The sequence below is a fragment of the Ornithodoros turicata genome, chromosome 5 (assembly GCF_037126465.1).
Source record: "Ornithodoros turicata isolate Travis chromosome 5, ASM3712646v1, whole genome shotgun sequence".
NCBI classification, from domain to species: domain Eukaryota; kingdom Metazoa; phylum Arthropoda; class Arachnida; order Ixodida; family Argasidae; genus Ornithodoros; species Ornithodoros turicata.
Window position 1 is genome coordinate 60,936,952 of NC_088205.1, and position 13,837 is coordinate 60,950,788.

Below are 13,837 nucleotides of genomic sequence, written 5' to 3' on the forward strand. Positions count from 1 at the left end.
AGGTCTTGAGGATGGGTGAAGGCAACGCTTTCAGAAACACATGAATTACACGTATTACCTGCACACTATGTAACGATATCAACCGTGTCACCACACGTTTCAACGGATGGGTAGAAGAAATCCGTGTTGCCGGATAAAAGAAGCGAGGAAGTGTGCCATTAAGCGGAATCTTTCCTCCACGCCTTGATGAGAGCCTCGCCTTGGTTTAGCGGGGGTGGATCCCACTTGGGTCCCTTTCTGAAGGCGGTGCCGGGTACGAGATAAAATAATAAAAAACGACGATTAAAAAGCGTGCCAGTGTATACAACGATGAAGCACTAGCTGCCATGGGTAGGACGTTGCGCACACAACGCGAAGGAGACGAACCGTAATAAAAGACCACGCCTTAGTTTAGAACGAGAAACACCCTGCGTTCTTACAACACATAAGGTACTAGCACACCTACTGCGGCACCTCGCAGGAAAAGGCTCAGACGTGAGCTGTACAGCTAAGACAGTTGTGCGTACGATGTTTACAAAATTTGTTCTGCAGAAACACGTGAGGATGTAAGACTTTTTTGTCGCAGCGAGTTGCAGGAAAAACGTTCATCCCATCAAAAGCGTCCACCATGCAAGTATACACAGTGGACGTTATCCCGCAGCGTTGCTTTCTGGGTGAAACTCGGTGCATTGGTAGTACCACGGACCGTGGTAGTACGAAAAACGAGGGTTCAAACCTTTACTAGCAAATAAATATGGGAAGTATAGATCAATACACTAAACGTGCGTGCTACACTCTCGTCTTGTGTTTCGCGGTCAAAACAAAGGATGACCTCGATGACGGTTAGCTTCCGTTCAGTGTGCGCTTCGAAAAGTGCAGTTGGTGGCACTCGCGTCTGAGACCATGGAACGCTAAGAAAAAAAAAACGAACAAAAACTCAATTTCGTTTAGAAATTAATAGAGCTTCAAGATGTTCCAAACTTGAGAGCGTCTATAGAGCTAGGCAATTCTATACCTCACCGTAGGAGCTAATGATCACGATAATAATTTATTAGGCGTGCTGTATACCTCTAAGTGCACATCTTTTATGGAATGTCACGCGTGGTTTTACACCGGTGGGATACTTGAGGGGGCTTTTGCTGAATAGCTGCAGATACGTACGAGGTCCTAGATGCGGCGTTCATTGAGAGTGCGGTTATGCCACGTTTCGCATTTAGCTACCGTAAAATGAAATGTGTGCGGGCAGTTCTTTTAGTTTCGCAAGTGTTCTACGGGGTGAAAGTGTTCCACGGAGGAACGGCTGGGCTGAAACAGGGATTTTTCCTGGTGTTGTTACATCGACAGCAAACATGTATAAGAACGAAAAAATGGCTAAGGAAGCAAGCGAGCTGGTGAAGATGATGCATAATGTAAACCCCGAGACTAGGGAACACAAAAGGACAGACACAACACGAAGACTTCGTGTTGTGTCTGTCCTTTCGTGTTCCCTAGCCTCGGGGTTTTACATTATGTACAAGAATCCAAGGATGTAGTTAGTTCCGCTGATCATAGATGGCAGCACCTTTGCGGCATAAATCCAGGGGCGGACAGTAATAATCGTGTCTTGTTATGCGATAAGTGTCTACAATATTTAATTGTCAAATATCAGTGTTAGAATACTTATAAAGAAAACTTTGCTTATGATGTAATGATCTATAATCGTAACGTATCGAAATATTGCCACCAGAAATGAAAGAACTGATGTTCTGAGGCTGGAACAACATAGAAAGGACAAATACATACAAAGCCTCATCCGCTGACTTCCATCTTTCATTGCCACCAGTTCCGCGATGAGAGGAAAGGAAAAATGAGGGGGGGGGGAGAAAAGAAGAGAAACCCTCCTCTTTTCTCCTCGTTTTCTTTTTTCCTTACAAACAAACAAACAAGAAGAGAAATAGAAAAAAAAGAGGGAAGAGGAAATGTCAGCCAGGCTGATGTCGGCTTGCTATTCCACAAAAAAATACGTGTATACGTGTATATTGAAAAGGAATGAAACAGAAAGTAAAGATAATAATTAGAAGAGAGGAAAAAAGGTAAATTAAAGAAAAACAGTTAGCGCAGCACAGGCACGACATGGTGCGGAAAAGCCCCCTGTCAGAGGGCGGACGCGAGGCCTGAATTTTGCAAGAAGCGGAGCAGGACTGTGGTGAGAGCCCACTGGGGAGGCCGGTGGACAGTGGCCAACGCGATATGGGTACAACCGACTCGTATTCATGATAGCATACTTTCAGTCACACTTTTCGACTGGAAAATTTTCACAGGAGCATCTTTTCAAAGACATTGGTCTTTTAGAAAGCTGACAATGGACCATTTCCGACAACGCGTATGCGCATGCCCAGCCCTTGCGTCCGCCATCTTTAAGTGGAAAACATCCCTATGGACCCACCTGCGGGCGACTGTCATGCTCATTGTGGGGAGATAATCGGTTTCAAGGTTACGCGGACGTTTGAGGTCTGGTAATGAGTACAATGCGCTTTCACTCCTTCAGCGTTCTTCTTCCATTCTTCTCTTGCTACTTTCCCACGCAACGTGCCAGTCCAAAAAGAGTCACCATTTTGGGGGGGGGGGGAAGACACGACGTTCGACATTCCGCCGCCAGGGGCGACGCGAATATCGAAATGGTCCATTGAGCATGTCGTTAAGGCCAGACAGGTAGCTACGACGCAAGTCATCCCTGCCCAGCCCTGGAAACGCGAACTGTGAACAGCCAGTTACGTTTGGGGACTTCAAAGTCTTCCATCGACAAGCTTCTGTTCGCGTCGGAGTCAGAAAACTAATGGAGGACTAGGAGAGATGCAGAACTCCCCTGAAATTGACGCCTACCTCCTACGTACGCCTTTTCTTTGTGACACTTATGGAGTTACGTTAATTGTCACGAAAAAGCGGGTGCCCCGCGCTTTACACAAATCAAGAGTGATTACGGTATCGTTCTACACAACGGTTGGTCCTCAGTGCGCTATGTGGTGAAATTCGGCACAGTCCCCCTGTGAAGTCAGCCCAGGACTCGCTATCCCCCCGAACAACATGCCGGGACACTGTTGTGTCTGCCAGACATCCCATTCCAGAATCCTTTATTGATAGCCATCATCATGGTGCTTCCTACACTCGCGCGCTATCGGCTCTGCGCGACACCACAGACACCCGCAGGCCGGCCGGTCGGCAATAAAGGAGCAGGAATCCTGAGATTCCCTCCTCCCACTTTGCTTTACGAGTGATGGATACCAGCCCATATTCGCTTGAATGTAACCCAGTTTCACTTCGACACAGTGAAGCACAATATCGGATGATTCACAGTCCATACACGGACGAAACTCGCACCGGAGTGCGTGTATAAACCCTAAACAACGCCCGATACCAGCATCTCAGGTGGCGTGGGCGTCCACAGCAACAACGTCCTTTCTTCTACCCCCAGCTTTCCTCTACGTACACTCGCAGAAACATAATAGGAGGGAAAAAAAAAAGAAGGAATCAAAAGCGAGGCAGCGCCCCCAGTGACAGATCGCAGCGAGGGGTGGCGCCCGGAACGGAGGCTCCACACCCAAAAAATTTTGAAACGTCGAACGTCATACCCTACCACCTCTTTTTCCGCTCCCATACGAGCCTTCTTCGTTTTCTCGTTGTGTTCCATGCTTTGTTTATGTCTTACCACATTCCTTCGCATTGTGTTCCGCGTTGCGGATGACGCCCGGCTGAGAAAGCCTTTTGCATCGGAGGGTGTCTCGTACAGCTCATCCCTTAAAGGTCGTGACCCGAAGTTGTCCTTAATTTGCACCATGGGCGGCGTAATGGACGGACAGTCTATTGTTTACGAGGACAGCGACAGTAAGGTACGCCTTCTATTGAGGAATGGAGAGAAACAAATTAAGTGAAACGGATAAAGAGCGCAGTGAATGGGAATATTCGTGTAAGGAAGTAGGTCTTGAGGAAAGTTTGTATCAAGTGAAGTGTTGCGTGCCTATATGGCGACTGGAATCCGCAGTATCCGAAATGATTATCCACGCCTCTGATAGCGTTGTCATCATCAGTGATGAGCGCATGATAAAGACGAATGGGGGGGAGGGGGTGACAGTAATCAGAGAAGGCTTATCATGATACTTAATAAAGGGACACTAAAGTGCAACAAGTTTTCCTCACGGAAAGAGAGATGGCGTTTCCTTGACGACAGCAACACATAATGAACGGGATTCATCTGTTGCGTCAAGGAGCGCGGCAATGAGGAGAGGCCTGTCATTGGTCTCCTCAAAGGATTGTTTGAGGTGACCAATGTCAGGCCCCGTTATAGGGCCACTACGGATACGGTAAGTCAACCTCGATCAAAGACTCAACACGCCATCTATAAACGCCGTCAGTGAACATTACACCCTTCCACGAATTTTCGAAAGAAGACGCTCAACTATATAGTTTCGGATTCTCCAAGACTACATGATGTCATCGAGAGTTGGCGGCTCTCTCCTAGCAACAGCGCGAGCGTCCCCACTCTTCACGCAACGTTGCAAGTCTGCCAGCAACTCTGGAGAGGAGACGGAAATCGGCCTTCGGGGAGCAATGTTGCCAGACGCATTGTTCATTGCGCACCCAGTGACGTCATACGTGTCGAAGGTGTGTCGAAGATTTTGGGAGAATACTGTGTGAGACACGTGGATTGTAATGGTACAAAATCGGTACTGAAGGCACGAGATTCAGTACGTAGTGGCACGTCAAATGCCTTTAAAGGCGTTGCGACATTGTTTAGATGTGGTTCATTGCATCATGACATGACATGCATCATCATCATGACATCATTGACAGAAACCCTCGAACAGAAGTATACTCGTCATGCTGTGACGGCAGAGGCGCGACTGCTACGACCATTCCCATTTCCTCAGCTCGGTAAAACCACTCGCGAACCGATATGAAGGCATTCCAACATGGGTGGCAGAGAATCGGAATGAACGAAATCCATTCAACGGCAACAAGTAGCGGGTGACTTTTTGCAGCAATTGACGGGCTCATAAATCAAATCGAAAGAGTATACTCAATTTTTCTCCGCTCTGGCATATGTGTCACAGTTCCGCAACATCGACGCCCCCCCTCCCCCCAGGGTTTTTAAGTCATCCTATCTGGACGGTGTGTAATGTTTGGAAAGACCTCCACAATGATATATGAACACGATCAGTTCCACATGTCTCGATCACTTCTGGGCTTTACTTTCTTCACGATTTTTCAATTTTATCCGCGCGTTGTTAGTACGATAAGCGAAACGAAGCAGGGCTCGCTCTCCCTAGCCAATCGCACCAGCCAAGCAACGCAATCACCAACAGCGTCATGGGCGAGTGGATTAAAGCGTCCGCACGTTGGCGGTAGCCCCAAGGTCGTGCTGTAGACTTGGAGGTGGTGGGTTCGCATCCTACCATGTCCTAGCATGTCTGACGTTTTCCCTGGGCGTTCTGGAAACGGATGTCGGCACAGTTCCCCTGAAGTCGGCACAGGACGCATACTAACTCCCCCCCTCCTTCACCCTGTCCTTCCCTCTCTCCACGTCTGTGCGCCGCTCATAGCCACACTTGCTTCGCGGCGCCAACACGGAATACAAAAATAAATAAAATAAACGCATCCAGTCGACACGCTCTGCACACAGTAGCACACAAACACGCATATCCAACGAGCGACTGGCACACACATATTAATCGCCGACCGAAATACCGAGAAGAGATTCCAGCTTACGAAACGAAATCTACGTCGGGGAGAGAAAAGGGGTAGACAGGCTGATTGGTGATGCCAGGCGCGTTTCATAAACATATTCTGTGCAGCTAGGGTGAGGTCACTTTCCTTCGTTCCCTGCTGCTGAATTATGGCAGGAAACGAGGGACGAAAAGAAAATGCCAGTGTCGAATTTCCAGGGCGTTAACTGGATGGGTGTGGTGCTACGAGCAGTGACGTCTTAACCAGCCGTAACCAGAGACGCCGTTTGTGCCGATTAAAAATAACACGCGTTAAGATAAAGACGGCGATAGTCCGGCGACGGTGTCGTAGTTAATGGACGCGTAAAAGGATTGCTTCCGAAGATTTGTGGTCCGACTGGTTGGCGAGAGCAAACTGCTAGGATAGGAAGAAATCTAGTTAGCGTTAATGACAAAGTGGCTGGAGATATACGCATAGAGGCCGAGGAAGCCGATTTATTCGTACTTAAACCTGTCAGGAGGACAAATACTAACCACTGACAGGTCCAGAAATAAAGTACCGCGCAAACCTCTGGGCAGGTCAACGAGCGTTCTTGGGTTATATTTGGTTATAGTTACACGTGCATCCTAAACTTTTTTGTAGTGGTTGTTAAACCTGAAAAACAACGTGCTGTTATACGCAACGTAGTAGAAGTAGATGAGGCAATGAAACATAGAAGGACGAAGCTGTCATACGTGTTGTTGCCGGCGTTTTATTGCGAGTAATTTGCCTGCCCGGATGTTGCTCAGGTGGTGCCGTACGTACTGCGTCGACTTCATGGGGAACTGGCGACATTTACCTTACAGCGTCAGAGAAAAAACCCAGGCGGAACACCCAGCCCGCACAGCTAGTGCCGGGAATCTAACCCCGACCACCTCCAAAAATTTCGACATGGTCGCTGATTCTCCAAATGACTCCTGATAACGCTCCAATGATAATTTTCTTTTTTTAATTCATTTTGTGCACGCGTGTCAGTTCGTTCGTCATCTACACCACAGAACCTCATAACACAGCACTCTCAAAGCCAACAACTGTGCAGAGTATAACGCCGTTACCACACCTGATTTTCGAAGGGGGCGGGGCGTACGCCCACCTGTGACCCTTAACAAAGTGTCACAAAAGGCGTCGGCGTTCCATTGCCAACAAATCAGAATACGTAAATCGCAGGGGCCGAGCGAACAATTAAGACAAACGCTTTTCGCCAACTGCTGTCATTTGGAAAGATGGTTGGCTGAGGGTGTGTGTAGTTTCAAAATTATTTACATTGACGCGAGCACCCAGCCCAGCACGTCATTCACGCGATTTGAGGAATGAGGAGGGGAGTTTTAGGTGGACCGGTAGCTCTGAAAACAACGAATTTTCGTAAAGGAATGAAGCGCGCACTCGGTAGCACCTGAGGGTAGAAGAAAGAAAGGCGAGCAACCGACTCTTGTGGGCGGAAACGCTCACCCACCCTTAATTAGACCCGATACAATCGAAGCCCACAGCGAAGTTTTCGCGAATTGTTCGTACCCTCGTATCAGCGCGCCAAAACATATTCCCACGGTAAACTCGCCCTAAACGCTACAGGAATTAACTGTCCGCTCTTCAAACTATGCTTGATGCCCTCTAACATTGTAATGTCTACTGGCATGTGCAGCATGATATCCCTTTAGCATTCTTTCACTATGGCATGTGTACCGAAATAAGATTTTCGTGAACAGAGTGAATGTGCCGAATTTTCCAATGCAAACAGAAACGTCACGACGGGTATGATACTTTATTCTTTTGTGTCATTGTGAAAGTAACGCTTAGCAAACGGACGGTGACGTTTACCATGCTTATTTGAATGCGATACCCCCTATACAGTTAAACATGGGGAAATCTAAAAATAGGACAGACAAAATAGCGTATAACATATAGGAGTCACGTGTAATATGTAATGCGTAAGAAATATCGGTTGAGGCAACCACAATGTTCTTCTCAAGTAAACGTCACACGTAACGCTAATTATGCAAAAATAGAAATGATCAAGATCGAGCATGTCTGTACGTAATATGTGATTTCATATCGTTTTCTGTATTTCTCTGGGCGAAACGCTTCCCTAGATTTTACAGTGCCAACGAAAGATTATTCTCACGTTTATGCGTCATTCTGAAACCTTGTCATTTATTTATTTACTTCTTGAGAAGAGAGCACAATGACCAATAGGAGGTGTGGCATTCAAAGCTAAGAGAACTTTGTGATGATTCACTCCGGCAGGTTGGTAGTAGTCGTGAAGTGCCTCTCGGTCATTTCGCACGGGGGAGCATTTCCTAAGGTGCGGCCACCGAAATTCCAAGGAAAAAGGTTAGCAGACATTTCGTGGAAACTTGAAAACGGTTTCTAGCCATCGCCTTCGGGTCGAAACGCAGGAGCCTTTAATGGGCACTTCCGATAGAGTATACTCTTTCGCATGCGTTGCGCAGCCAGTGCTTTTGTAACGCGAGTATTCGGGGCAGGCAGCTGTCAACCCACTGGCGCCATAGGACACCTTATTCGTGCACCTACCACATCAGCATACGCAACGCATTACCCCCTTCCGCAGCACTAAACTCACGTACCCTAGTGCAACCCACGCTTCCACGCTTCCATAAACATCATTAAACTCTGTCCACACTTTCGCCGCGCGTAGGATAAGGGAAGCTACTGCGAGACCAAAGGATCCGCAAGTTTATACAGCCACACCGACGCGTCCAAAGTAGCCAAACCCTGGTAGCACTTGCCCTTGGTCGAGCAACATTGCCTCCATGACTCTGTCATGATGGAAAAGTGGAAGACTTATAGCCGTGAAGCATGTTGGGATGCACCCGAAGGACGCGGGAGTAAATCACGACCTCCGCCGGGGCCTCCTTCAACGACCACTGCGGAGTATTTCATTGAATCGACAGACACGCAAAGGCTTCAAGGCGCGCCTCTGAAACGCTTTAGGTGCGGCGTCCATGCAAGCGACTTGGTCATTCATAACTGGGAGGGTCTTTGGATCTGAACAGAGTGAGTTATGACTCGAGACATGCGTGTACGGTTTAGAGTAAATAAGAATCCAGTTGTCGGACCGGGTTGGAATGGGAATGCGGGGGTGAGGCTTCCAGTGAGTCACTGGTAGGAGGATGCAACGTGAGATGATTGAAAAATAAGCTGATGGTATAGTCAGCAGAAAGAAGGGTTTGGCAGACGCACCATGGGTGCTTTGTTTTACTGTTTCGTGTAGTGCATGCATGAGGACATCGCTTTATTGCATGGACACGAATGCTAAGCAGGCTCTCGCTGAGAAGGCATGCTGCAAGAGGGAAGGCCACAACTGGTATGACATTGGCCACATTTCTTGTAGTTTGCTGAGAAGGACTAATGAGAGTTTCCTCTCTCGCGATTATTCGACCCATGACTGCGAATTCCAAAGAACGATTACAGACCTCCGTTTGCGAGGCTTACGACGGCACGTTTAAAATAACATCCCTTCAAATTCACATGTAGCTTAACTAAGCACTGAATAGTACGTCGCAGCCGCGTGTGTAATGGACATGTTCTTTAAGCCCAGTGCCAGCGTCTGTCTTCGCTCACTTTTTTCGTCGTATGGTTTGACTTTGCGATGCAACGCAAAATTCCTTCTTTCTAGTCATCACCACACAATCCTTCCCACAGCCTTCATCCAGACATTTCCTGCGGGGAACCTCACCCATGGACAGACCTGTCTGCCTTCAGGCACTAATACCACGCACCTGGATGACAACTATTTTAGTTTCACACCGCACCTACAAAGGAGCCTCGTTGCCCGGCTGCAAGACAACGGCTACAGAATGCCATCCCTGTGAACAATTGATGGCAAGGCATCCAAGGGCATCCTCCGTCTTCAGCAAGAAACCGACGAAGAGCGGGACGGGACCCATAGGCGGGATGGTGGCCCCCGCCTTGCCCCGAAGCCTTGTCACGATCTCCGGAAAATCTTGGATGCTTCTTTTTTCCCACGACGAAATGGGGCGATTCTAGTTATTCTCTGCTGTGTTCCCGACCGTGTTCGTAGAAGGAGTGGGCGGATCGCAGCGTGCAGCGCATCTTGCCTCCCTGTAAAGTCTCATATGCCTTGTTTGTTGCGTGGAGACCCCTTATGTTGTGCGCGCGACCTTTCTTTGATGATACCCTGTATATAGGTTGTTGTTGGTGCACGGTTTGCGAGACTCGACTGACAGCTGTTGGAGATGTGAGGGGTTGATAAAGCTGGATTAAGAGGTTCCGAAGGCTTGATCGGTTTACAGAGCTCTAAACACGCTGCATAAACTACAGGGTCCAGAGTTACCTAGTCTGCAGAAACGAGTTCTCCAATACACAGCTCACGACAGTCACGGCCGTGAAACGTTCAAGTGTCCCTTGGCGTCATTTTTCTGTTATCCAGTGATTTTGTAACTGAGGCGTGTAAGACTCTTCTTTGCGTTCTTCCGCACTCCAAAGCCAAAATGACAAAATAATCATTTAACAGCTCATTGAAAAAGTAAACTACGATGTGACTGTTTTCGAACTTGATTTTGGCGACAAAGGACACGGCCACATCATCCAGTAAACCGTTGCTTGCAAACCATAAACCAGTGCCCAGAGACATGTCACGGATTCTCTCCCTCGGTTTGAGCGTGTTTACTTGTTTTGTCTGCACTGCAGAACGTAATCGTTGGAATGATAGTTAATCCAATGTCTACCTGATAGTGGAGATTTCCTATGAGCTTCTTCGGGCGTCTTGGTGTCCAACCGCCTCGCAGAACGGAACAGGGCCAACGTAATGCTCTCTGTAAAGACAACCAAAAAGGACCGCGTTAGTTCATGCTATCCGGCGTCATAACCCGATAAGAGGTTCTTTCACAGCGACGACAAAGCACAGGCAAAGCAGAGGCCGTGGCATAATGGCAGTATACATGGGGTCGTTCACAGTGTGCGACCCTCGTATCTCTAAACAACTAATTGCTGCGTATTCGACAAACAATGCCCTTTTCCTGCAACAACTTCCCACAAATAAACGTCCATGCTGCTTAAGCGTTACCATCGTAGAGCAAGGACCACCTTTGGCCAAAATTAAGTGCACAAAGGGTCAGAAGGTGAGGAAGCAGTTATGGGTGCCAGGAGGGGCTGTGCATTGAAACAAGAAATAGGCGATACTCGGGAATAGGAGACGAAAACTGGAGGAATGGAACGATATTAAACTCGTTTGTCTCGTTTTTCTTTTTGTTACAAGTATTTTTTTTTTTTCTGTTAAGGAAAACATGAGCCTCTTCACTTTGGTACTTTTCCTTTCTATTTGAAGGTGGTTCTTCAGAAGGGCTAGAGGTCCAGCCACGACCATAACATTAGGGTGAGGCGTGCTCTTCCAGATTCTTCCAATTCTGTTTACCATTTCTTCGCGTATTGATGTCGCGGCCAAAGTGAAGTGGATAGCTCGCTTCCAGCTTCCACTGGTGAAGCTCTCAAAAGCGTCCATGTTCATAACGTTTCAGTGATGAAGCTTTTGATCTATTCTGCTAAACTAAGTCAAAGTCCATTGAAACCACTCTCTGGTAAGCAAACTTTGTTATGAAAAGTGAAACAGAAGCTCTCTTTAAGTTCCACCGAATACCCCCTACGGGACGAAGAACGACGAGACGTGCTATCCCCTATCGCGCCACCACGGACAGTCCGTGCCAGTTTCACGCAATGAGGTAACGATAATATATATATATATATATATATATATATATATATATATATATCAAGTACCGACACCCATGCAAGAACAGAAGGCTCCAAAGACTACAACCTGCACGCCAACGACGAAAACAGCCAAAAGAACAAAAGGAAAACGGACCATTAGTGATATAATGGATAGCCACTCCGGTTTCCTGAAAGAAACCGCAGCAGCATCGACGCCGGGTATAAGCCTAAGGGTAGAGTGTACGCTTGGTAGCTCGGGACTTTTCTGCGATAGGAGCACGCGAGCGGGCTATTTAGAGGTCCCCATCCTGCGCAGTGGGCCGTGTAAGCATCGGGAGCTTCCTTCTCAGACCCCGTACTTTATTCACCAGCCAAGATTAAATGTTTTCCCACTGACCACTCACGACATCGGGAAAAACATGCAGTTGCAACACCATCACACCTGACGCGCGTACCTGTTTTTTTTAAAGGCTGCCGGTAAGTGCTATTGTATTACCTTTATTATAAAGGTGTGCTTGTCTATCTCTGTAGGAAACTTGGGGCACACGAAGGACATGTGTTCCACTCGGATCGTACTCAACACACCTCGTGGCTACAGTAATCAAATCATATAAATTGCTCGTCTACGATACCCGGAAATAAGTGGCAGAAGCGAAATCATCCTGCATGCGCAGTTAGAAGAACGGAAGGGAGTAGGTCCCAACAGGGATAACAAGCTGGTGGAACGAAACCCTAAAAGATGTGAAGCTTAAACTTGGCAACCGTTACTTCACTAAGTTCATAATTCTATCGAAAGTAACCCCTATCGTTCTATACTGTTTTCAATTCGTAATGCTAACGAGTTCTAACTTATTCTGCTTCGGAACCGTCCTCCATTTACGACACAGGTGTCATTCACACAATCTGCACGGCCACACACAGAATGTGAAGCGAAATGTAAAGCGTAAAATGGAATTCAGATGTGCAAAAGAGTGCTGAAAAAGTAACTGCAGCTGAGTTTCATTTACACACTGCATTCTTGACGGAGAACTTCAGCGCGTAACACGCTCAGCGCCAACGATTGCGCCGAATGATATAGTTCACGCTTCTGATTTGACAAAGAGAGTGGGAATTTTCAACACACCTCTAAAAACAGAGCTTCACCGCATTAGCACGTTCCTAGCCAACAATCATCCCGAATGACAACGTTCTCTCCCTTGATTTGATGGAAAACGGGGGGAGGGTGGTGAGTAATGGCTAAATCGGCTCGCCGTGATGCCGCATAATGCAACAAGGTGGTGGTGGTGGTGGTGGTGGTGGTGGGGGGGGGGTTATGGCAGGATAAGCTCGCCGTTGTTGGCCACACACAAGTGGTGGTGGTGGTACGCCCCCGTTCTCCGCAAATCAGGGGAAAGCTCGATGTCACTCGCGATGATGGTTGGCTAGAAGCGTGAAGCGTGCTATGTGGTGAAGCTCATTTTTAAGAATGTACAAAGAAAGAGAACGATGTAATTCGGAACGGTTTGCTCTGAGCTTGTAATGCGGTGAAGCTCGGTCCTTAGAGTGTATGAGAGCTGGCGCTGACTAGTTTAAACGCACTGTGAATCGACAAGCAACGACCCCGATACGACTGTCGAAGTGCACCCTCAATGATGTCTTGTGTTGCGCAAAGTGATCGCGGGTTCTGACCCGGCCGTGGACGGTGGCAACTTGGTGGAAGGATACAAGTTGCTCAGACAAGTCTTCCGCGAGGGACGTTAAATGTGGTGTGCCGCGTGTCGTAATCCACAGACCCGACCACTATGGTGTCGCTCATGATCGCAGTTGTCTCGCGACGTAAAGCCCCGAATTTATTTATTTAATTATACTGTTAGCCCTAACGGACCGTTATACTGTTAGTCCTGACGGACGACGGAATTATTATTATGTGCGAAGCGAACGACACATCCCGAACGAACATCTCGTTCTCTCCGACGGAGATGCGTAGCTGGCCTTGGCCTCGTCCGTAGGACTGTCTTAACTTATTTTCACTCCTAAGCTTCACTCCTGAAAAAAAAAAAAAAAAGGAAAAGGAACTATAATAATTTTTTCTGTTTATTTTGTTCAGGAGTGAAACTTGCCGCTTTGGATGAGCAGGTAGACCTCACTTCTTTTTCGTTATTGCTAATATTATTGAAAGTCATCCCCCCCCCCCCACACACACACACATTAAGCAAATCGCACATTTTACGGTGTGCGCGTTGCTCTGCTCCGGGGTATAACGTCAATATCGCGTCGGAGGCCTTCATACTATACGTCGTATTGATTAATGAGTGCGATTAGCGAAGATATTCATTGGAGAGCAGCCGGTGACCGGTGAACGTCGCGAAGGCAGAAGGGCGTGTCCAAGTGGCGGTGCGTACAGAGACGCCGGTATTAATTAGCTCTAATCAACGCAATCTGACCGCATCGT

At 47.6% G+C, this 13,837-nt stretch overlaps 1 protein-coding gene across 4 annotated transcripts in view; it reads right to left on the reverse strand.

Moving 5' to 3' along the window:
- Nucleotides 1-13,837, reverse strand: part of LOC135394538 (Krueppel-like factor 12) — a 334,317-nt gene that overhangs the window by 58,565 nt on the left and 261,915 nt on the right. For all 4 annotated transcript variants that reach the window (XM_064625320.1, XM_064625321.1, XM_064625322.1 and 1 more), the window contains one exon: nt 10,425-10,511. In XM_064625320.1, coding sequence (XP_064481390.1) covers nt 10,425-10,511 — 87 coding nt within the window. The remainder of the gene's footprint in view (nt 1-10,424; nt 10,512-13,837) is intronic.